Source organism: Oncorhynchus nerka, linkage group LG5, assembly GCF_034236695.1.
Source record: "Oncorhynchus nerka isolate Pitt River linkage group LG5, Oner_Uvic_2.0, whole genome shotgun sequence".
NCBI lineage: Eukaryota > Metazoa > Chordata > Actinopteri > Salmoniformes > Salmonidae > Oncorhynchus > Oncorhynchus nerka.
In genome coordinates this window covers 34,734,304-34,759,565 of record NC_088400.1, presented here as the reverse complement: position 1 = coordinate 34,759,565, position 25,262 = coordinate 34,734,304, and the positions used below count along the sequence as shown (strand labels likewise).

The window sequence follows — 25,262 nt, the reverse complement described above, 5'->3', positions numbered from 1 at the left end:
GACTTTATTGAATTCTCACTTCCATCTGTGAGTTGTGGTGTAAATGCGTGTGAAACGCAACAGTGCCTCACTGTGGCGAGAGGGGACACTGAACCGGATGTCAACGTAAAGTGTAAAAGATTGCGGCACACATGTCAAGGCGAATGTTTATTGAATATTTTTCTATTTTATGAGTCGCTAGTGGATGATCAAGTATAGTCTGAACTTTATTAATCATATATGACCACATACGATGTTGGGTGAATTAAGTCGAAATGTGCGGATATTACTAATTCAAAGGTGATGGTTGAGTGGTTCTATAATCAACCATTATCTCAAATCGGGTAAGAAAATACTGATCTCCGTTGATGCCAAATGTGTTGTGTAAATCCTAATGTATATGAAAATTAATTTTTGATTAGCATGTTCCTAAAGCTGCTCTATACTCCTCCGTGCTCTTATTTAAATCCCCTCTTCTCTCTGCAGTCCGTTGTATGAGCCAGGCGGCGCCCCAACCCGAGCCCACTGTAGATAATGAAGCCATGAAGCCAACGTTCCTGAACAGAAACCCGCGGAACCTGGAGCAGATGGCTTTAGCGTTGAAGGACAGGGGCTGGAGAACAACTTGGCCCTCTCAAAAGTTCTACCATAGGTGTGGCTACCTCTGTGCCCGTTCATACTTGGACAGATGTACTTTTTAAACTCCTCTTGCCGTTTCCCCCCTCTTCTCTACAGCTGTCATCCCTTGCTTCTCCACCTCTACCCCCCCCATTTCCTTCAGGTTGGTGCTCCCAGCACCACGTGACAGCAGAGGTGTTTGCCAACAGTGATCCAGTCCCTGTGCTGTTGTGTTCCACCAAAGAGTGTGCCTTGATGTGCGAGCTTGCAGCCAGCCAGGCTGTGGGCGAGGTGCTGGCACAGAGGCGTCTTTAGGCTGGCATCATTAGGATGGTGTACAGACACAACCCCTGGCAGTACTGCTCTGAAGCTGTAAATACAGGCATATGTTTGAGACAGTCCATGTTGCAGTAGTCCTGATGCAGTACATACAGGCATATGGTTTGAGACAGACCATGTTGCAGTAGTCCTGATGCAGTACATACAGGCATATGGTTTGAGACAGTCCATGTTGCAGTACATACAGGCATATGGTTTGAGACAGTCCATGTTGCAGTAGTCCTGATGCAGTACATAGAGGCATATGGTTTGAGACAGTCCATGTTGCAGTAGTCCTGATGCAGTACATACAGGCATATGGTTTGAGGCAGTCCATGTTGCAGTAGTCCTGATGCTGTAAATACAGGCATATGGTTTGAGACAGTCCATGTTGCAGTAGTCCTGATGCAGTACATACAGGCATATGGTTTGAGACAGTCCATGTTGCAGTAGTCCTGATGCAGTACATAGAGGCATATGGTTTGAGACAGTCCATGTTGCAGTAGTCCTGATGCAGTACATACAGGCATATGGTTTGAGACAGTCCATGTTGCAGTAGTCCTGATGCTGTAAATACAGGCATATGTTTGAGACAGTCCATGTTGCAGTAGTCCTGATGCAGTACATAGAGGCAGTATCAAATTATATAGGGATTTTGACCAAAGGACTGTCAAGTCATCCATGTGTGTATGTGACAACAGGCTGTTTGAGGTTGTGTTTAGGGAGATATATTAATCACTTTTTTCCCCCTTCAGGTTGTCATTTCAGAAAGAGGGAGGAGTTACTCAGTGAACCACGACAAAGAGTCTTCGGGACCTGACTTTAGGGGCCAACAGTTTCCATTATACTAGTATTATGTAAATACCAAAAATAACTAAAGGCTCTAAGTCAAGCCAACAAAATATCCCTTTTTTCCATCGTGTTGACAAGTACACAGAAAACATTGTATAATTCAATTTAAAAAAGGCAGACAACTGAACATGACATTGGTTACTCTGAAACATTTATTCACTCATACAGTATAGCTGTAAACAGTGGGGGAGATAACACTTATCCAGGTCATTGATGGATTTGATTGCAGTACAGCAGAGGTCGGCTCAGGCAGTGTCAATGGGATGATGATGTGGTGGAAACTTGTTTCAATGATGAATATAAAAACACAGCCAGCTGAAGACTTTAAAAAAATTATGGATCGATAAAGAAATCAGCATGAAGAACCATTCAGTTTAACTGAAGTTCAGAAACTTTCAACATAATGCCAAAACTACCTCAATAGACACAAAAACCGTAACCTGAACAAAATCATGCTAACATGCACGCTGGTCATGAAGACAAACCGTTAAAACAATATGAAAAAAAAGCCACCAGCTCAGAGAAATAGCAATATACCGTAGATATCATAAATACTTTAAATCAGGGTCTGTGTATTTGGGAAATAACTTGGTTATTTAGGTCCCACGTCCAAGGCACTCTTACAGCAAGGCTATTTGTGGAACGACAGTGAAATATTTTAAAAAAGAAATAAAAACATCTCCAATAACTTAAAGGGATTTAACACCCAAGATTAAAAATAAAAAAGGGTACGAGTTTTCTAATGATCCTCAAATCTGTTGCCTTTAGATTAAGGCTTACATTCAATCAGTTCAAGCGTTAACCGGCGACAGCAGGCAACCGCTTAGCGGATGTTTTGGTGGTGTCGCAGGTGAGTGGAACTGTCAAATCAGTGAGCAGCTGCTCCATCATTGTAACAAAATCCGCTGCACTCACGTTAGAAGTTCAGAATGAGAATGTGAAGGCTATATAGAAATAATTACACTCAAATTGAAAAATCATTTAACAAAATAAATGAGGATTTCTAAATCAGCATAATCGAGGTGTGGATTACATCTCACATTCCAGTGTCCCAACTTGTAAACAAGTCTGCATGGGTTTTTTCTTAATGCGACTGCATGCTGGGAGCCACTTGTGAATTTGACAGCTCTAACGAAGGTCCACCTCCAACACCGTCAAAACATTAGCTACACGGCTGTCTGCTGAAGCAGATCTGATTGAATTGGGCCCTAAAACTCAAGGACAGAATGTTCATTGGCACAGAGGAACACAATTGGCAAACAGTCTGGTGCCCTTGAATTGGTCATGAATTGGTCCAGAATAATAACACAGCTTAAAACAGTCACTCAACATTACTATTTTGAAACCTCAGTGAGAACATTCAAGTTTTGGATCATTGAGACAGCATGCCATTTTCATAAACTCTAAAAAGATCTAGCTTGTATGTGCGTTTGTAAAAAAGAAAACCCCTAAAATAAGGGCACTTAAAATACACAACCTGAACTGGCAGCCTCAAATTCAGAGAAGACAAATTAATTATTGCATAGAGGTCATAGGTCATGAGGAGAGAAGGAGGGCACACTACACATGCGGTATGATAATGTACATACATTCCAACTTCAGTGACAGTAGGTAAGTCTAACCAGAAATACTAAGCTTTGGTCATACACATAATTATTTGTGTCGTAATACTGCAGTGACATAAAAAAAGTGAGCCATCACTACCAATGGAGTAAATGTGTTGGGGAACAGTTTTTGTTTGATACATTTAAAGAACCTAAAATGAAATATTGTGCAAAAGGAATGACACTTAAATAACCAAATTATACACCGAGTGTAGAACACATTAGGAACACCTCTTTCCATGACAGACTAGGTGAATCCAGGAGAAAGTTATGATCCCTTATGTCACCACTTCAAATCAGTGTAGATGATGGGGAGGAGACCGGTTAAAGAAGGATTTTTAAGCTTTGAGACGAGGATTGTGTTTGTGTGCCATTCAGTGGGTGAAATCAGCAAAACAAAATATTTAAGTGCATTTGAACGGTGTAATGTGCACCAGTTTGAGTGTGTCAAGAACTGCAACGCTGCTGGGGTTTTCACACTCAACTTGACACAGCTGTGGCGAGGGTGGAGTCAACATTTGCCAGCATCCCTGTGGAACGCTTGACAGCTTGTAGTGTCCATGCCCCGATGAATGTTTTGTATACTCCGTGTATAACGCTATGCTAGTTGGGAGTCTAAAGCCTTGTTCACATTGGCAGTTTGAAATAACTAAAAGAAATGCATATACGATTCAAATCTGTTCTTTTTCCTGCAGTAGGAACAGAAACATATTTCAAGCCACATTTCAAAACACCTTCGTAGGTGGGTTGAAATCAGGTACTAATCGGATTCCTGGCCATGCAACTTGTGTCTGAACGGTCAAATCGGATTGATTTGCCCGCAAATGGTTTTTAGACTTATTTGGCATAGCTTGTTGCTTGCTAGCCACTGACAGTTTGACAAGAACGTGGTAGCTAACAAGCTTGTTAATTGTTTATAAACAAATGAGTGAATCAGTCTACACCACTGCTCACACACACACCCATCAATGCTATGACAGCTAGTGTAGCCATGTAAGCAAATGACTGCTGTCTGAACAAACAAATCTGATTTGGTTACTTGTAACTTGCGGTTTGGACAGTCAGTATTCCAAAACAGAATTGAAAAACACTGATTTTAGCTTTTAAGGCCTGCAGTGTGAACAAGGCTTAAGTAGTATGATGTATATAAATACCTTTGGGTGATACTTTCATGTTTATAGCTTGAAAGAAGGCAGAACATTTCATCTCTTCCTATTAGTGTCTACTCTAGGCTTCTCTTTCTCCATCCATTCTCTCCCTCTACCGCCCTTCCATCGTCTTGGTATCTCCTTCCCTGGACTCAGGTTTACTTGGCCCCGCCCCTTCACATTTTCTGGGACCTGATAGGCTGCTTGGCTCAGGTGAACCGTCCACATGGGCCCTCTGATGCATGAGGCCCTTCCGTCCATGACTCCGCCTCCGCTGCCCTGGAGACCGCCGGTGACTGTTGGCAATCTACATCGCCGAATAATAAAAAGGTAAGAAAGGGTAAGAAAAATGGTTGCTTTCTTTTCTCTTTCACCTCTTCATCTTTTCCTCCTCTTACCTGTTCATTCCTTAGGTCCTCATCGTCCAGTTCGTTGATGGACTGCATGAGAGAGAAGAGGTTCATCCTGCCACTGCGACTGGGGCTCTGAGAGGACGCCTAGAGGGAGGATATTAAAGATGGATAAACAGGTTGGTTTTGACATTGGTTCAATGTAATATACATTTTTGAGAAGGTTTTGTCATGTCACTTGTAAGAGAGGTTGCCTACCTTGTCACTGTCGTGTACAGTGATAAGGGGATTAGCTGCAGACAGTTCCGTGGGTGGGGCGGCCGGTTCCGTGGGTGGGGCGGCCGGTTCCGTGAGTGGGGAGGCCGGTTCCGTGAGTGGGGAGGCCGGTTCCGTGAGTGGGGAGGCCGGTTCCGTGAGTGGGGAGGCCGGTTCCGTGAGTGGGGAGGCCGGTTCCGTGAGTGGGGAGGCCGGTTCCGTGAGTGGGGAGGCCAGTTCCGTGAGTGGGGAGGCCAGTTCCGTGAGTGGGGAGGCCAGTTCCGTGAGTGAAGCTTCTGCGTCAGTCTCAACCTTGGGGGCAGGCTCTTCAAATACCTAGTCAAGACAGAGATTGAGAGAGAAGTCTTTTGATTGCACCTCAAAACACAAATAATCCGGATCTTGACAATATCATCCTAACTAGGGCTGTTACGGTGACGGTCAGGAGTAACGCCCTTAATGAGGTCACCATTGCCCTTGATTCTAAGCAATGTTGTGCTGCTATTTTTATTGACTTGGCCAAAGCTTTTGATATGGTAGACCAGTGGTTCCTAAAATGTTTATAGTCCCGTACCCTTTCAAACATTCAACCTCCAGCTGCGTTCCCCCTCTAGCACCAGGGTCAGCGCACTCTCAAATGTTTTTTTTTGCCATCATTGTAAGCCTGCCCCACACACACAAACAATACATTTATTAAACATAAGAATGAGTGTGAGTTTGTCACTTCCTACAAGCCGGGTTGTGACAAAGAGCTCTTATAGGACCAGGGCACTAATAATTGTGCTCTTTATTTAGCCATCTTACATATAAAACCTTATTTGTTCATCACAGGTTAATGAGAAGGGTGTGATTGAAAGGATGCACAACTCTGCAATGTTGGTTTGTATTGGAGAGAGTCTCATTCTTAAATCATTTTCCACACACAGTCTGTGCCTGTATTTAGTTGTTTTAATGCTAGTGAGGGCCGAGAAGTCAATCTCACATAAGTACGTGGTTGCATCAGTACTTGGCACGATGAAACTGAGCACAGCCCAATCCAGAAACCTGGCAGTGGCTTCTGATTCAATTTTCACAGAACTGCTTGCTGCAATTTTGATGAGGCTCTTTTGTTCAGGTATGGAGGCAGGGCATGAAAGGGATAACGAATCCAGTTTGTTGTCCATTTCGGGAAAGCACCTGCGTAATTGTGCATCCAGCTCACTCAGGTGCATCGCTATATCACATTTGACATTGTCCGTAAGCTTGAGTTCATTTGCAAACACACAAAAAAAAAACATACAATGATGGAAAGGCCTGTCTTGTCGTTTTTGTTAATTCAGACAGAAAAGAGTTCCAACTTCTTAATCATAGCCTCAATTTTGTCACGCACATTGAATATAGTTGCGGAGAGTCCCTGTAATCCTAGATTCAGATAACTCAGGTGAGAAAAAAACCTGCCCAGATAGGCCAGTCGTGTGAGAAACTCATCATGCAAGCAGTCAGGACTCATATGTTGTATAAATCAGAGCCAGTGCTCTGGAAAAGTGTGTGTTCCGCGGACCATCCAGGCTTCTGATATGTTTGTATTAAAAGCCTATATTGAATTCACAAGTTCTTGTAAGTGTTATATTTTGTAACGATCCTCCACGACAATAACCAGCGCACTTCTGTATGTTGTAAAAGCGTTACGTGGTCGCTGCCCATATCATTGCATAATGCAGAAAATACATGTGTCCAGAGGCCTTGCTTTAACAAAGTGAACAATTTTCACTGTAGTGTCCAAAACATCTATCAAGCGGTCAGGCATTCTCATGGCAGCAAGAGCCTCTCGGTGGATGTTGCAGTGTACCCAAGTGGCATTGGGAGCAACTGTTTGCACGCTTGTTACCACTCCACTATGTCTCCTTGTCATGGCTTTTGCGCCATCAGTACAGATACCAACACATCTTGACCACCAAAGTCCATTTGATGCCACAAAGCTGTCCAGTACTTTAAAAATAACCTCTCATATTGTCCTGGTTTCCAGAAAAGGATGTCTTCCTTAATTGACCCCCCATAAATGTAACGGACATATACCAGGAGCTGTACCAGGCCCGCCACATCTGTTGACTCATCCAGCTGTAACGCATATAATTCAATGGCTTGTATGTGAAGCAGTAATTGTTTAAAAACAGCTCATGTGTTGTGAAACAGTGTTTGATGAAGGCATTGTCTGTATAGTTTTTTGGGCCTTTTCCCCCAGCATTGTCCCAGCCATATCCACAGCAACAGGAAGAATGAAGTCCTCCACAATAGTATGGGGCTTGCCTGTCCTAGCCACTCAGTAGCTCACAATGTAAGTCGCTTCCAGCCTCTTCTTATTAAATGGCATCTGTTACTTTTATACAGCTTACTACTCAAAAGTAGTCTTTATTCTCGCTCAAAAAACTCCAGTGGCTTATTTTGCAAATTGTCATGTTTCGTTTCTAAATGTCTGCGCAAGAGTGAAGGTTTCCCGCGAGAGAGTAACAGTTAATGTGATTGGATGTTATTTGACATTGTGTTAATTTGCTGAACACTAGATGGTTTAATTTTATTTTTGGCAGTGGAACGAGGCTACACAGGCGAGTAGAAAAAAAAAGAGAAACTAAACCAAAACGTATAGCCCCGTTGGAAAATATGAAATGTACGGTTTGAAAATGTGAAAAAAACAACAACATTTTAATAATATATATATACACTCAATCTCTTCATTCAAAGACTCAATCATGAACACTTACTGACAGTTGTGGCTGCTTTGCGTGATGCATTGATGTCTAACTTCTTGCCCTTTGTGCTGTTGTCTGTGCCCAATAATGTCTGTACCATGTTTTGTGCTGCTGCCATGTTGCTACCATATTGTCGTTGTGTTGCTGCCATGCTGTTTGCATCTTAGGTCTTTATGAAGTGTTGTCGTTATGTGTGTTTTGTCCTATATTTTTAATCCCCGCATGAAGCCTTTTGGTTGGCCGTCATTGTAAATAAGAATTTGTTCTTAACTGACTAGCCTAGTAAAAATTTTAAAAAGGTTAAATAAAAAATGACCACAGTCAAATCCCATGTGACCATTAAGTCAAGGTAACTAGGCTCCAAAACAGTTGTCTATAAATGAAAGGTGCTGATGGGCGTTAGCAGGTTTCGTAGGCTACTAATGGTCGTTAAGTCGCTAATGGCCTGGTAATCTGCATTCTATTTTCCCTCTAACCACTGACAAATGCAATCGAAAACCAAACATGTCATGATTATTCAAATTCAATCTGCAGAGGTTGCAATTAGAGGTAGACCGATTAAATCGGAATGGCCGATTAATTAGGGCCAATTTAAAATTTTCATAACAATTGGTAATCGGCATTTTTGGACACCGATTATGGCCGATTACATTGCACTCCACGAGGAGACGTGGCAGGCTGAATACCTGTTATATAAGTGCAGCAAGGAGCCAAGGTAAGATGCTAGCTAGCATTAAAAACATATCTTATAAAAAACAATCAATCTTAACATAATCACTAGTTAACTACACATGGTTGATGATATTACTAGTTCATCTAGCTTGTCCTGCGTTGCATATAATCGATGTGGTGCCTGTTAATGTATCATTGAATCACAGCCGACTGAGCCAAACGGGTGAGGATTTAACAAGCACATTCGAGGAAAAAGGACTGTCTTTGCACCAATGTGTACCTAACCATAAACATCAATGACTTTCTTAAAATTAATACCCAAGTATATATATTTAGTTAATATTGCCTGCTAACATGAATTTCTTTTGACAAGGGAAATTGTGTCACTTCTCTTGTGTTCTGTGCAAGCAGAGTCAGGGTATATACAGTGGTTTGGGCAGCCTGCCTCGTTGAACTGTGTGAAGACCATTTCTTCCTAACAAAGACTGTAATTAAGTTGCCAGAATTGTACATAATTATGACATAACATTCAAGGTTGTGCAATGTAACAGCAATATTTAGACTTAGGGATGCCACCGGTTAGATAAAATACAGAACGGTTCTGTATTTCCCTGAAAGAATAAACGTTTTGTTTTCAAAATGATAGTTTCCGGATTTGACCATATTAATGACCTAAGGCTCGTATTTCTGTGTTACTATATTATAATTAGTCTATGATTTGATATAGCAGTCTGACTGAGCGGTGGTAGGCAGCAGCATGCTCGTAAGCATTCATTCAAACAGCACTTCCCTGCATTTGCCAGCATCTCGTCGCTGTGCTTCAAGCATTGCGCTGTTTATCACTTCAAGCCTATCAACTCCCAAGAATAGGCTGGCAATACTATAGTGCCTATAAGAACAATAGTCAAAGGTATATGAAATACAAATGGTATAGAGATAAATAGTCCTATAATAACTCCAACCTGACAGAACTTGAGAGGATCTGCAGAGAAGAATGGGAGAAACTCCCCAAATACAGCTGTGCCAAGCTTGTAGTGTCATACCCAAGAAGACTAGGTTGTAAATCGCTGCCAAAGCTGCTTCAAAGTACTGAGTAAAGGGTCTGAATACTTATGTTTATGTAATTTCAGTTATTTTATACATTTGCTAAAAACCTGTGTTTCTGCTTTGTCATTATTTACCCTAACCCTAACCCTAGATTGATGAGATAAAAAAACTAACCCATTTTAGAATAAGGCTGTAACGTAACAAAATGTGGATAAAGTCCAGGGATCTGAATACTTTCCGAACACACTGCATGTTACAGCCCTAATATGTAAAGACAATATTAAATAGAATTGTCTGATGGGTGAGACTATTATCACTTGTGAATGAGAGACTCATGAACAGCGTGTGCAGTCTGGGCTAGAAACGGAGCTGTTTCACATGATAGCTTTTTACTCTGAACACAGAACAGCCACTTCATGTCTGCACTCCCTCGGCAATCAGATGAGAAAAATATGTATTTTATTCAGCTATGTCCACTTATAGTCTTCTTAATATAAAATAATGTCACGGGAATTAAGCATATCTTGTCTGCTAAATGAACAGCCTTGGCTGCCATTGGCAAGGCGCATAGCCAGATAACATACAGTAGACCAACTCAGAATATGAAATTCTGTTATTCTGAAATACATTTTCTTCATATTATAATGTTTCTTAAGACCTGCCTAAAATAATGGATTTACTGTGATGGTGTATATTAAATTGATTTATTAGACTTTAAAAAATGTAGATGTTCTTAAGGCGAACATCAGCGGTCTGTAAACTTTGGAGATGCTTAACGTGTCTATAGAGGTCAATTACCATGAGACCGGCAATCATTCACATGACAGTTACTGACTGACAAAATGGAATGATCACCACAGCACTAATGCTAACCATAAACATTGTAACTTTTACCTCTTTATCTGCCTCATCAACTTCATCTGGACTCTCAGTCTCTTCTTCATCCTCCTCGTCACTCTCCTCCTCCTCCTCCTCCTCTTCTTCGTTGCTGTGTGAAGCAGCAGACCTCTTTCTCTTCTCTCGCGACATCCGCCTCCAGAGAGCGCTGTGGCGCTGCTGACTGGAATGGAGGGTACAGTGAACATACAGGTGATGTCGACGATATCATAACCGCCACCGATAAGAGACATTACTGTGCAGCCGTATTCGTCGACCTGGCCAAGGCTTTCGACTCTGTCAATCACCACACTCTTATTGGCAGACTCAACAGCCTTGATTTCTTAAATGACTGCCTCGCCTGGTTCACCAACTACTTCTCTGATATAGTTCAGTGTGCCAAATCGGAGGGCCGGTTGTCCGGACCTCTGGCAGTCTCTATGGGGGTGCCACAGGGTTCGATTCTCAGGCTGACACTCTTCTCTGTATACATCAATGATGTCGCTCTTGCTGCTAGTGATTCTCTGATCCACCTCTATGCAGACGACACCATTCTGTATACTTCAGGCCCTTCTTTGGACACTTAACTAACCTCCAGACGAGCTTCAATGCCATACAACACTCCTTCCATGGCTTCCAACTGCTCTTAAATGCAAGTAAAACTAAATGCATGCGCTTCAACCGCTAACTCCCCGCACCTGCCCGCCCAGCCAGCATCACTACTCTGAACGGTTCTGACTTAGAATATGTGGACAACTACAAATACCTAGGTGTTTTGACACCAAAGCCCCATATACTACCCACCACCGTGACCTGTACACTCTCGTTGGCTGGCCCTCGCTTCATATTCGTCACCAAACACACTGGCTCCAGGTCATCTATATGTCTTTGCTAGGTAAAGCCCCACCTTATCTCAGCTCACTGGTCACCATAGCAACACCCACCCGTAGCATGTGCTCCAGCAGGTGTATCTCACTGGTCACCCCGAAAGCCAAGTCCTCCTTTGGCCACCTTTCCTTCCAGTTCTCTACTGCCAATGACTGGAACAAACTGCAAAAATCACTGAAGCTGGAGACCCATATCTCCCTCGCTAGTTTTAAGCACCAGCTGTCAAGAGCAGCTCACAGATCACTGCACCTGTACATAGCCCATCTGTAAATAGCCCATCCAACTACCTCATCCCCATACTGTACTTATTTATCTTTCTCCTTTGCACCCCAGTATCTCTACTTGCACATCTACCATTCCAGTGTTTAATTGCTATATTGCAATTACTTTGCCACCATGGCCTATTTATTGCCTTACCTCCCTTGTCCCTTATCTTACCTCATTTACACACTGTATATAGACTCTTATTTTTTCTACTGTATGTTTGATTATTCCACGTGTTGTTGTATGTGTCAATCTGCTGTGCCTTATCTTGGCCTGGTCACAGTTGTAAATGAGAACTTGTTCTCAACTAGCCTACCGGATTAAATAAAGGTGAAATAAAAACTAAAAATGTCACACACACAAACCAAACACACGATAAATGAATATGCTGACCTGGCGTTAAGGATGCCACTGTAGGTGTGGAGTTGCTTCATGAAGCCGACGTTGGGCTGGACGATGGGCCTGCGGTCCCTGACGTAGGACAGAGCCACCTCCAGGGGCCAGCGCTGCTGCTTCATGGCGTAGGCCACCACTGTGGACCCAGAGCGAGACACGCCCATCTTACAATGCACCAGCACCGCCTTGCCACTCTGCCTGTATAGGGGGAGAGGTGTTGTGTCATCATTGTGCGACTATGATGGAGTGTCATAATTTGTGAGACTGTCGCTGGTTTATCCAGGGGGGCACAACATTACAAAACATTCAAACAGTAAAAAAAGATTTATAGAAAAAGCAAATCTATGTCAAAGCCATATCGTTACATTACAATGCAGGGAGAACGTATAGGAGCGAGAGGGGAGGAGGGTGGGACTACCTGGCTGTGTTGATGAAGGTGTATGTGTCTTTCCAGTGGGACAGCAGGTCTGTAGCCTCCACGTCGTACACCCTGATGTTCATGTAGCTGAAGGACTCTGGGAAGAAGTTATCGATCTCCCGCGTAATGTTCAGGATGTATCCCACACTGAAACATCGGCAGAAACTTAGTTACCCAGCAACCACACAACACTTTGTCTTGCTTGTTTGCACACGCACCTTATATAAGTCAATAACAAGAGCTCACGCAAACCAACACAGTAAATGAAAGGTTTACTTGTTTTTCTGTAGCTCCTCAAAGTTGGCAGCATTCCACTCAGACCCCTAAAAGAGAGAGAGAGACAGAGCCTTATTCACAGAAGACGAGAGGACACTAGAAGGCCAGAGCTTTATATTCAACAACTGTAAACACTAGGCTCTGAAAAGGGAAGTTCGAGTCATGCGACATACTCTTGGTTGCAGCACACTTCCCCTGTGGCTCAGTTGATAGAGCATTGCGCATACAATGCCAGGGTTGTAGGTTTGATTCTCACAGGGGGACCAGTACCAAAATGTATGAACTCTACGCACTCACTACTGGAAGTCACTCTGGAAAATAGCATCTGCTAAATGGCTCAAATGTAAACATTTAAAAATGTACTTCCTGTCATGATCAGCCCTGAGGAGATTTCCTTACAACTTAACTGGTCCAGTGTCATATACTCTTTACAACCTCCTCATGATTAAGGTTAGGGGCTACTGCTGAGTGGCATCTGATTCCAGAGCTGTGGTTAGGGGCTACTGCTGAGTGGCATAAGCCAAAGATCAAATGTGACAGAGTCAGATGGGACTCACCAGGAACAAATAGTCAAATATTTTGGAGGGCTTGTCCATCTGCGCCATGGTGACCATCATTTCATTGTCGATGTATTCCTTGTAATTCTTCATATCCATGCCTATCCTGGCCTCCAGGGCACTGCGGACCTGGGGAAGGAGACAGGAAGAGAATGGCCAACTGATCAACAGCACAACACCATGTTTGCTCCCTCTGAGAATTCAATCCATCCACAAGGTTATAAGGGGCTGTTGAGCTCTGGTTGTGACTTGGCTGGTTCAAATGGCTTGTGTTACAAGTGAGGTGTCAGATCCGGACACAAGACTCTTCAAGTCATTAATTTAGGTCACAGACTGTAGACAGACTGCCTCTATATTACCAGACAATTTATTTACTTCTACTTGTATTTCAGACAGCTATGTCAGCCATTGTTTGTCCGTGACCTTGACAAGTTTGGTCTTCTTGCATACTTTGGGGCTTGTTCCAATATATAACATCCCATCGTCTTGTCCTTCTCTGTGGTACCTGTTTGGAGGTGATGTTCTCCAGGTCCTCTGTTCTCATGATGTCTCGGAGTTCCTCTTTGATCTGCCTCTCCACAGACACCCTCTCCGTCGAGCTGTGCAGAGACAGAGTATCACTACCCACTTCCCCTTACACAGTTCACCAACACACAAACAGAATAAAACTTTGTCTATCCAGGATGGACATTTTACTTTGGCATCACTTTCCATTAAAATAATCACATACATTCTCACATCATACACATTTAAACCAGTAAGTCCATCATGTTGTACACTGAGGACATTAATACATTCACTCACAACCGCCCGCTGTCCCAACTGCACTGGATAGATCAGTACATATACAATTTACTTTGCATTTAGTATTCCAACAGCACAAGGAACAAATTCATGTTTGGACACATTCTTCGTGGCCATGACGAAGTGCCGGACAGAGCGAAGCCTCTCAAACTGAGGGTGGGAGGGGTCGCCAACGACAGCCGGTGCCTTCTTTTTGGTTGCCTTGTGGAACAGAATGCTCAAATGTGCTTGTGATCAACCAATTACTTTGCTGGCTGTGTCCACTATTCTGGTCAATTTGCTTTTGCTCCTCACGCTCAGATTAGCAGGCGGTCATATTGAACGTGAGGATGCACCAAGCTGCTGTACACCCTCTCCAGAACATCCTGGCTGACCTCAAACCCCTTTAATTTCCTGATTAAGAACAGGCGTTACCTTGCTTAAAATTTTTTTTTTTAAAAGAGTTCTACCAGAGCCATGTCATCCTCATACTTGAAAAGGCTCACATTGCTTCCTTGGATCTTCAGCTCATTAGTGTAGATAGAGAACAGTGAAAGGACACACCCCTGTGTTCAGGGTCAGTTCAACAGCGGGGGCCCTATTCATGAGGACCCGATGTAGGCGGTCAGTTAAAAAGTCCTTGATCCAACCTGCGAGGCCTCCGTTGACATTCAGGTCCAGTAATCGTTTCAGCAGTGTGTATTTGCATTGTATTAACAGCTGAACTAAAATCAAAAAATAAAATGTGATTTTGCATGTTGAAGGTTACTAGCCACCATGTTCACCAAGGTCAGGGTAGCATCCTCAGTCCCCCTCTGTGCCTTATAGGCAAACTGTAACAGGTCCAGTTGATCTGCTATGGAAAGGTTAAGGTGCTTACTAACAACCCTTTCCATGCATTTGACCAAAAGTGGTGTGAGGGCCACAGGTCAAAAGTCATTTGGCCCCTGACTTCTTAGGCACCGGTACAATGGTCAACACCTTCCAGGATTTTGGCCCTGTACAGGTGCTCATTAGGAGTTGAAACAGTCGTGTGAGCACTCCCTTGAGCCGGTTGGCGCATACCTACAGTACTTTGCCCCATGGTCCGTCTGGGCCCCGTGCGGCTTAATATTTAAGCATGAGGCCACCTCGTTCTCTTATCTGGACAGGAGAGGATTTGGGGATACTAGCACATATTTGTTTACATTCGTCTGGATAAGAGCGTCTGCTAAATGACTTAAATGTAAATGTCTCTAACAAAACCAGTTTAGGTCGTTTTCAAAGGATGAACAGTCTGCCATATTATTGTTCTCAATTTTCTTCCCATCATTGCATTAAGCCCTTCCCATGCTTGTCTTGCCTGTACAGAACCGCTGGTCCACTTTATCCTAGGTCCAGGCACAGACCAGAATCATGGTAATTTGTCCAAACTCGTGTGGTAGATAGAATGTTCCCGATGGGTCCCTGGTGCACACTTCCCCAATCACATTACACAGCGTGACCCATGTATTATCTACAAAGACATTTATTTGTGACGTTTTGTCTCGATCTGCTCTAAAGACAGTGTATCCATCAATGTTCACATTTAACTAGGCAAGTCAGTTAAAAACAAATTCTTATTTACAATGGCGGCCTGCACCGGTCAAACCCGGACGACGCTGTGCCAATTGTGCGCCGCCCTATGGGACTCCCAAACACGACCGGTCGTGATACAGCCTGGTCCTGCTTGAGCCACGTTTCTGTAAAGTCCTCTTCAAACGTAGCCCTTGCCGCTAACTCATCCAGTTTGTTATTTAATGACCGCACATTTCACAGGGCTCAAGAGGTGGTATCAGGAACAGGGAGCAGGTGTTGGCTTCCCCGCCTCCGTACTCTGTTCCTGATACCACCTCTTGAGCCTTGCTTCGTTTTAGTTCCCTTTTTGATTTTGTAGAACTATCATCGGGCAAGGTAATGCTGTTTGAGCTTTCTCGAGAGCGGGTGACGGTTTAGGATTAAGGTCGTCACAGATGCCAAGAACAATACACTGTTAAACTTGCGACGCACTTAGATGTCGATAAAACGAAACAAAAATGTAACGATATAACTATTAAAACAAACAATTCATGCAGGTGAGCTCAGGGTCAGGCAACATTGCCGCGCCCCCTAGGGTGTCAACAACAAAAAAGAGACACGTGCACACACCTCTGTCCGGCGCTGTCCCTCCTGATTGACTCCAGGCCTGTCATAGCGCCCCACTCGTTTAGACAGAGGCGGTTAGACTCCACATGCCCATAGTAGTGTTGGGCCCAGTCCAGCCCACAGCCTGGAATCACTGCACCCTTCACCGCCCGCTCACAGCAGCCATGCAGCGCCTGCAGCACAGACCTGGGGACAGCGACAGACACATTAGGCGCAGGGGTGGGCAATTCCAGTCCTTGAGGGCCTGATTGTCGTCACAATTTTGCCCCAGCTAACACACCTGACTCCAATAATCACCTAATCACGATCTTCAGTTTAGAATGCAATTTCATTAATCAGCTGTGTTGGCTAGGGATGGAGAAAAAGTGCACAATTGTCATACTTGAGTAAAAGTTAAGATATCTTAATAGAAAATGACTCAAGTAAAAGTCACCCAGTAAAATACTACTTGAGTAAAAGTCTAAAAGTATTTGGTTTCAAGTATACTTTAGTATCAAATGTAAATGTAATTGCTAAAATGTACTTAAGTATCAAAAGTAGGCCTCCTGAATGGCACAGCGGTCTAAGGCACTGCATCACCGCGCTAGAGGCGTGACTACAGATCCGGATTCGCTCAGGGCGCAAACCCGGAGATCCATGAGGTGGTACAAAATTGGCCCAGCGTTGTCCGGGTTAGGGGAGGGTTTGGCCACTCTAGAAACTCCTGTGGCGGGCCGGACGCATGCACGCTGACATGGTCGCCAGTTTTTACGGTGTTTCCTCCGATGATGGGACAAGACTAACTACCAATTGGATATCACAAAACTGGGGAGAAAAATTGGCATCAGACGGCACAATTTTCTTTCTTTTTTTAACCGATAGCTAGGGGCACACTCCAACATCATTTACAAACGAAGCATGTGTTTAGTGAGTCTGCCAGATCAGAGGATGTAGTGATAACCAGGGGTGTTTTCTTGATTAAGTGTGTGAATTAGACAACTTTTCTGTCCTAATAACCATTCAAAATGTAACAAGTACTTTTGAGTATCATGAAAAATGTTTAGAGTAAAAAATTCATAATTTTCTTTAGGAATGTAGTTCAGTAAAAGTAGTCAAAAATATAAAAGTACAGTTGATGGGAAAATTATGATTAAATGAATGAACAAATCATTTTAAATAAGAATTGTAACTAAGTAAACTTATACTCTGTTTTATATCTGATTAACAATATGAGTTCATAAGAAGGGATTGTGTGACACGGACAAGGAGTAATTAAAGTTAATGAACACCATTCCAACTAGGAAGAAACAAATGGGTTGGGGACTGTGTAAACAAATAAGGTCGTTAGCCTATGGTTGACCCTACAGAAACTTAGCTCTGGAGTTTTTAGATAAGACAATGAGTGCATTCCTAAGTTTTCTATTAATTAGAACTGTCAGTTCAGTGGTGATCGATAATGTTGAGGGGTCAAAAGTTATCTGGGAGTGTGTTAGTAAGTTAGAATGAACTTTTCACCTCACTTTGTCCCGGTCGAGAGGGGATTCTGTTAAAGCAATGAAATGACGTCATGATCTGTATATAAACCGTTGTTCGTGGTTAAGTGGGAGCGCGCTCCGAGAATAAATTCTATTACCTATTATTGAAAGACTGGTCTGCGTCTATTTTATGCAAACAAGAAATCTTAGAAATTCTCATAAAATAGATTAAGGGCTTTCAATTGATGAAAGCACATTGGCATAATTAAATTACATTAATTAACAACAGTTACCCCCAAAAAACGACTTAAGTTGAACTTTCAAGTATGTTTACTTAAGTACTTTACACCACTGAAAAGTGTGATACCAATAAGGCCCTCGACGACTGGAGTTGCCCACCCCTGCAGGATCTACACAGGGGAAGAGGCAAAGCCATGACAGGTGAAAGCGTAGAGGTTCTAGGTCATTCTATTACAGTACTGAAAAATAATATTGTGTGTGTGTTTACTTTATGGAAACAGAATAAAAGTCTGAATGGAAACAGGCTTGAATAAAACCTACCACATGGTCTGGATGGAAACAGGCTTGAATAAAACCCACCACTCAGTCTGTATGGAACCAGGCTTGAATAAAACCCACCATTCAGTCTGTATGGAACCAGGCATGAATAAAACCCACCACATGGTCTGGATGGAAACAGGCTTGAATAAAACCCACCATTCAGTCTGTATGGAACAAGGCTTGAATAAAACCCACCACTCAGTCTGTATGGAACCAGGCTTGAATAAAACCTACCACATGGTCTGGATGGAACAAGGCTTGAATAAAACCTACCACATGGTCTGGATGGAACCAGGCTTGAATAAAACCCACCACATGGTCTGGATGGAAACAGGCTTGAATAAAACCTACCACATGGTCTGGATGGAAACAGGCTTGAATAAAACCCACCATTCAGTCTGTATGGAACCAGGCTTGAATAAAACCTACCACATGGTCTGGATGGAAACAGGCTTGAATAAAACCCACCATTCAGTCTGTATGGAACCAGGCTTGAATAAAACCCACCACATGGTCTGGATGGAACCAGGTTTGAATAAAACCTACCACATGGTCTGTATGGAACCAGGCTTGAATAAAACCCACCATTCAGTCTGTATGGAACCAGGCTTGAATAAAACCCACCACATGGTCTGGAGGGAAACAGGCTTGAATAAAACCTACCACATGGTCTGGATGGAAACAGGCTTGAATAAAACCCACCATTCAGTCTGTATGGAACCAGGCTTGAATAAAACCCACCACGTGGTCTGGATGGAAACAGGCTTGAATAAAACCTACCACATGGTCTGGATGGAAACAGGCTTGAATAAAAACCTACCACATGGTCTGGATGGAAACAGGCTTGAATAAAACCTACCACATGGTCTGGATGGAAACAGGCTTGAATAAAACCTACCACATGGTCTGGATGGAAACAGGCTTGAAGATTCTTGTCTCTTCTGCTGACGTGACACTGAACCCACTGAGGAGGGAGATTGAGAGAGAACGTGTGCAAGACAGATGGATGGTGTGAGAATGAGAACACCGTTAACTGTGTGAGCCTGCTGATGGCAGAAAACTGTGGGTGTGAGTGTCAGATCAAAGACAGTCTGTACCAAACAGACACACAGCATGTGAGCCCTATTACTAGGCTTGGCCGAACATACCATTTAACGGGCTATTTCAAAATACAGCCGGTATAATTTTCAATACCGATTAAAAAAAATACAAAGTTGAGTACAACAATAAGAAGTCTAAGATGTGTCAAATAAATTATATCCAGTTCAGGGCTCCAGCTATGCATTTGGTTTGCTAACTTGCTAGCTAAGTGTCTAGATGTCAAGATCAAGCTTCTTGGTTACAGCAGAGACATTAAATTCCCTCTTGGATAAAGATCCCTGTTGCCTAAATTGTGTTGAGTCAAATATGTGTAATTATTATAATAAATGTACTAATTAGCACCCCTTGTACACACTTATGGTAATACCGTATACCCAAGTATAGTACAGAAACGGTATGAAATTCTGGATAGAGCCCAACCCTACATATTATTTCTACATTACAACTACACAGAACAGGCAGGGCTACAAAATCAAAACTCTAACGCTGTTTGGGGGGGGGGGGGGGGGGGTTATTTAGCTCCAGATCTGAATATGTCCTCAAAAGCTCTTTCATACTCCTAGTTAAGATCAGAGGTGGAGTAATCTGATCCTAGATCTGTGGTAAAAGGAAACTTCTTGCTTGAGCCGACACTCCTGCACACTTAGGTTAATGAGTAACACAATCCTGACCACATCCCAGAACAGCCAAAAGCACTATATAAACTTTACAGTCAACACATTGTTAGTAAACCTTTATAAAGTACTTACAGTGCATTTGGAAATTATTCAAAGCCAATGACTTTTACAACATTTTGTTACGTTACAGCCTTATTCTAAAATTGATTAAATAAATAAAAATCCTCATCAATCTACACACAATACCCCATAATGACAAAGCGAAAACAGGTTTAAACATTTTTGCAAATTTATTACAAATGTAAAACCTTATTTACATAAGTATTCAGACCCTTTGCTATAAGACTCAAAATTGAGCTCAGGTGCATCCTGTTTCCATTGATCATCCTTGAGCGCTCAGGACCTCAGACGGGGACTGGGAAGGGTCACCTTCCAACAGGGCAACAACCCTAAGCACACAGCCAAGACAACGCAGGAGTGGCTTCGGGACAAGTCTCTGAATGTCCTTGAGCGGCCCAGCCAGAGCCCGGACATGAACCCGATCGAACATCTTGGAGACCTGAAAATAACTGTGCAGCGACGCTTCCCATCCAACCTGACAGAGCTTGAAAGGATCTGCAGAGAAGGAGAGAAACTCCCCAAATACAGGTGTGCCAAGCTTGTAGTGTCATACCCAAGAAGACTGCCAAAGGTGCCTCAACAAAGTGCTGAGGAAAGGGTCTGAAATCTTATGCAAATGTGATATTTCCTTCTTTTTTTTGGCAAACATTTCTAAAACCTATTTTTGCTTTGTCATTATGGGGTATTGTGTGTAGATTGATGAGAATTTGATTTAATACATTTTAGAACAAGGCTGTAATGTAACAAAACGTGGAAAAAGTCAAGGGGTCTGAATACTTTCCGAATGCACTGTATGTGATGAATGCAGATGTTAAAAGTGTCGACATAAGGGGTGACATAGTGAGAGAAACAGATGTAATTCAGGTACATAAACAGAGACAGATTACTCATTGGTATTATTATGTCTGGCCAGCCTCCAAGATGCCAGGCCAACCGTGGAACAGGCTCAGCTAGCCATTTCCTAGTTTCCTCATTTGACTCCTGCACTCAGGAAATCCATCCATTTTTCTCTCTGTGTCTAATGGCAGTGGGTTTTCTCCTACTTCTTACCCATCTCCATCCAGGTACACTTGTGTGGCACTCCATATGGGCACAACCATACCGATAGTACACTGATCACTGAAACACACAGAGACAGACTGTTTTCATCCCTCGGTTTTGGCAACATATACTAGATTTATTTTTAACACACGTCGTTCTCTAGTCTAGACCCATCTGATGTATCCATGGAAACATGTTAATGGTTACAGCATGGAACACACCTGTCTGTGTCGGGGAAGTCCATGCCCAGGAGAATGCTCTCCTGTTTGTTACCGAGGGTGGAGACCACGATCAGATACCTCACTCTGACTGGACTCACTGACTCCAACCTCACCGCCTGCAAGGACAGGGGGAGGTAAGAGGGAGGGGGAGGTAGGAGAAGAGAGGGGGGGAGGTGAGAGGGAGGTAGGAAGGAGAGGGAAGAACAGTGAGATAAGCGAACAGTTAAGCATAATAAGGGGTGAGAGAGAGGTAAAGGGCATTTATGAATGTGTAGGTGGATGTTACTAGTGGATGAGTGCCAGTCTTTGTGTGCCATCACGCCAACTCCTTGTTATGCCAAACATGTTTGGGCTTGACAACAAGCAATGGAGTTGGCAAGAGCACCAACAGATCTGGGACCAGATCTATGATGTTACATGTTGGTGGCGTATAGGGTGAGATACCATCCTTGCTATAATGTAAGGAGCTTTGAGACCTAGTGAAAAGCATTACATTAATGTGACCCGTTAGTAGATGCTTTTAACGTGACATTAATCAGTGCATCGCGCCTGTTATTGTCATGCAATTGTAACAGAGGTGGTTTGGTGAAGCACGTTAACAGTGATGAGTAACCCTGGCTGATGGGAGAGCTGAAGATTTGCATTATCCCCATAAGCTGATGCCCAGGCATTATCTAAGCACTAGCACATTGTTGTGGTATGTAGACTACAGATGACCCAAGTTTAAACCGTCACACAATGCCGGTCCTATCCATTGTATGCTTATTCTATCGGTGGTCATGTGACATCTGATGGGTCTCACCAGTTTGATAGTGTCCTCTGGTCTCAGTAATGACACCATGGCATGCAGATGTCTGTGTTGTGTGTCTGAAGCTCCGCCCCCCAGCTTCAGGGGTGAAGGAAAGTGATTGGGTGATGTCTCTTCATGAGGCTCCTCCCTCTCTCCTTCCAAGAGAAGGACGGCCCCCTTGACCAGAGCAAAGCTCTCCCTGTTATGGGGGATTTAATTATTATTCCTGTATTATGAATTACTGTGCAACTGTATATTATGTTATTGTGCAGGAATGGTTGTAAAAATATATATATTTATATATTAAAAACATCTTCTCTGCAAGTTCAAATGTTCACAACATACATATCACAACTGTAGTTATTTTATCCAAACTATAGAAACATTTAATTCACAACCAAAAGACCAACAACAACAAAAAGCATACCTTTTCTGAAGTCTCCCTCTTCTTGGAATGCTTTCATCCTTCAAGAAATTATTTGAAAGATGATTAATTCACTAAACCTTTAGCCAGTGCCAGTCCGTTTGGGCTATCATGCAAACTCCCTGTCAATCATTGCCATGCCAAACTTCACTTGACAATGACCACAATGGAGTTGGCAAGAACACAAACAGATCCGGGACCAGGCTATAAAGTCTTCACTGTGAAAATCTACAATCTGATAAATATGTCATCTTTTGTTACACGATGAAGTCTGCTGATTACAGAGTGACAAACCTCTTTAATTATAGAGTCATTCCATTGATTACAGGAGAAAACTAATGTGGCGTGTCCTGAAAGAATGGGCAGGATCACTTGTAAAATGTGCAGCTACAAAGATAAGAGGCAGAGGAAACAACTACGGAAGTTAAAGACCGAGGGACACAGAGAAAGGAGGGAGACGGGGATAAGAAACAGAGGAATAGAAAAGACAAAACAGAGAGGGAGGAAAAAAAAGAGTAAGAACAGAATGCATGAGGGAGTGGGGTTTAGCAGTGTGAGTGAGTGAAACTTGAGACAGTAACATTACCTGTTATGCAACTGACATGTCTAGACAGACACAACAAAAAGAGTAGAGGGGTGCTGGAGACAAGGAGGACAGGAGAGGACAGGAGAGGAGCGTTGTGGGTTTGAAAGGAGGAGAGAAGGAGAAAAAAAAAATGAATTAACAGTAGTAGAGATTTAAGACTCAATGACAGTGGAATGCAGGGGGGGAGGGGCAAAGTTATGTCCGCCAGCCTGGGGGAGCTGGGAACAGAAAAATGAAACTGGTGCCTGATGTATTGGCACACTCGTAACATACCAAAGAGGCCATGGAATTAACAGCGTTTAAATGAGCCTGTTAAAGTTGCTCTAAAATGTTTAAAGAGAAGTGAAAGAGAAATACAGAAAGAGTGAGGGGAGAAATGATAAGGACATAAGGAGGATGAGTGTTATCATTTGGAACACTGTCTGTGTGGTGGTATCAAGGGTTAGTAGATTTGACTACTGTAGTCACCCACAAATAAGGATACACTGTGACATAATGTACCTTGACCGTAATCAACTATCACCAAGCCCTTGACTAATTTAATCAGGTTTGCCAGTTCAGGGCTACGACACATATATGAAATGTTGGGTGGTCCACGAGGAGAGGGTTGGGAAGAACTGATATATGGCATGTTGTGCCCTCTAGTTATCTGCTTTATCGCTACATGGCCGATATTTTGAGGTGGGGGTGCTGACATTTGTCTGGGGGTGCAGAGGAAATATTTTGTTGAGGTGTGGGGCACGGGGGTACGAAATATCTCTCCGTCTGCTGACGAGTAGTTTTCTCCGCTCATACAGGAGTAATAAAGGCCTAGAGCACTAATTTTGTGGAACAATATATGAAACAATTTTAAATAACAAAACATATTTTTTTTATTGTGATTTATCAGGGGGTGCTGAAGCACCCTCAGTATCCCTACTTCCAGAGGCTATGCCATCTTCTCTACCAGGGAGCATCAAAGATCCTTGACATCCACAGGGTACAATGCCGTGATGACATCGAGAATATAATAAATACATCAAGCAGGACATTGAACAGCGTCAGGCAATGATAGTTGTTCATTAAATCAAAGAAAATATATTCTGGATGAATAGGCAATAGCAGGCTTAGCCAGTGCATCAAATCGCACACTGTTATGATGTGAAGGCAATGTCATGGAAAATAAAAAAGTCTAGTATTTCTACGTTGAGATGTGCGCGGGAAAGGGGACTCACCGGAGCCGTGGAGATGGACGGGGGCCGGTGCAGGGTCAGCAGAGCCATAGAAAAAAACACGACTCGGTTCGCAGGTTCTTCACAAGCGCCTTGCGAGACGCGGGCAGGGGGGGGGGGGGTCCTCAAATATGTGGGAGGGTGGGCGTGGTGGGTGGCGAGGATGTAATCACAAATCTGGAACGTAGTTGGAGCGGATTATCAAATACCTGTTTCTAAAGATACAGTATGCTCTTCAGACAACCTAGATAGTGGAGGAGACGTAAATGGACATTTAAAACGTAACGTTAAAGTTAGGCATCACATGGAAGATAGCCATTGTAGTGACATGCCAAGCATTCCGTCACAATGTCCACGTATGGTTATAAAATAATCCTGGGCTGTACTGCGCTCGAGTGCACATCACACGCAAAGATCCCCCCAAAACATTGTGTGTGTGTATATATATATATATATATATATATATATGAGTTACAATTAAACAATAGCTAGCTAACTAGTCGTGTCTGAAACATAACAACATTTGAGAAGCTAGAACATGGAGTTAATGTCATATGGAAGGCATCAATTGTTTGAGTTGACAGTGCTGTTGATCGACTACAAATCAACAAGCTGTGCTAGCTAACAAGCTAGTCAGGATGTAATTTACAGTCGATAGGCAACTGATCCATATGCTAGCTAGCTAAAAACAAGCGTGAAAGTGATGAGAACGATCGAGCAAGAGTTCCTCTATTACCTGCTTCCGACAAAATGCCAACTTATTTTGTATTTGGACGCTTCTCCCTCACACGCAGTCAGCTTCGATAGACAGCTATTTTTAATCATTCGCTTTGGCAAAAGTTGCTCCACTCTGATATCCAAATTAAATGAGAGTTTACTATTTAATGGAACCAGGAAGAAACATATCCGCACGGAAAAGTAAACATGTCCTTACAAGGAGGGGCAT

The 25,262-nt window shown here is 42.9% G+C and overlaps 1 protein-coding gene and 1 long non-coding RNA gene across 3 annotated transcripts; one reads left to right on the top strand and one right to left on the bottom strand.

Annotated features, from left to right (window-relative positions):
- Positions 1-93: 93 nt before the first annotated feature.
- Positions 94-9,369, top strand: LOC115129369 (uncharacterized). Its single transcript, XR_010463935.1, has 4 exons — positions 94-323; positions 466-4,849; positions 4,933-5,048; positions 7,346-9,369. It is a non-coding gene; the product is annotated as an uncharacterized LOC115129369 (long non-coding RNA).
- On the bottom strand, positions 1,902-25,257 carry LOC115129367 (protein phosphatase Slingshot homolog 3-like). Of its 2 annotated transcripts, XM_029659624.2 has the most exons (17): positions 25,053-25,257; positions 24,320-24,493; positions 22,523-22,560; positions 22,108-22,294; positions 21,306-21,421; positions 21,094-21,162; positions 19,104-19,169; positions 16,194-16,376; positions 13,750-13,843; positions 13,245-13,373; positions 12,688-12,734; positions 12,412-12,558; positions 11,991-12,191; positions 10,464-10,629; positions 5,128-5,460; positions 4,918-5,016; positions 1,902-4,826 (listed from the first exon to the last, which is right to left on the bottom strand). In XM_029659624.2, exons 2-17 carry the CDS (start codon positions 24,365-24,367, stop codon positions 4,632-4,634), a joined length of 2,118 nt encoding a protein of 705 aa, XP_029515484.2. In that variant the 5' UTR covers positions 24,368-24,493; positions 25,053-25,257; the 3' UTR covers positions 1,902-4,631. The 2 variants fall into 2 exon arrangements, with proteins under 2 accessions (XP_029515484.2, XP_029515485.2); XM_029659625.2 differs by lacking the exons at positions 19,104-19,169; positions 21,094-21,162; positions 21,306-21,421; ... (2 more) ...; positions 24,320-24,493; positions 25,053-25,257 and adding an exon at positions 18,206-19,084.
- Between the last annotated feature and the right edge of the window lie 5 nt (positions 25,258-25,262).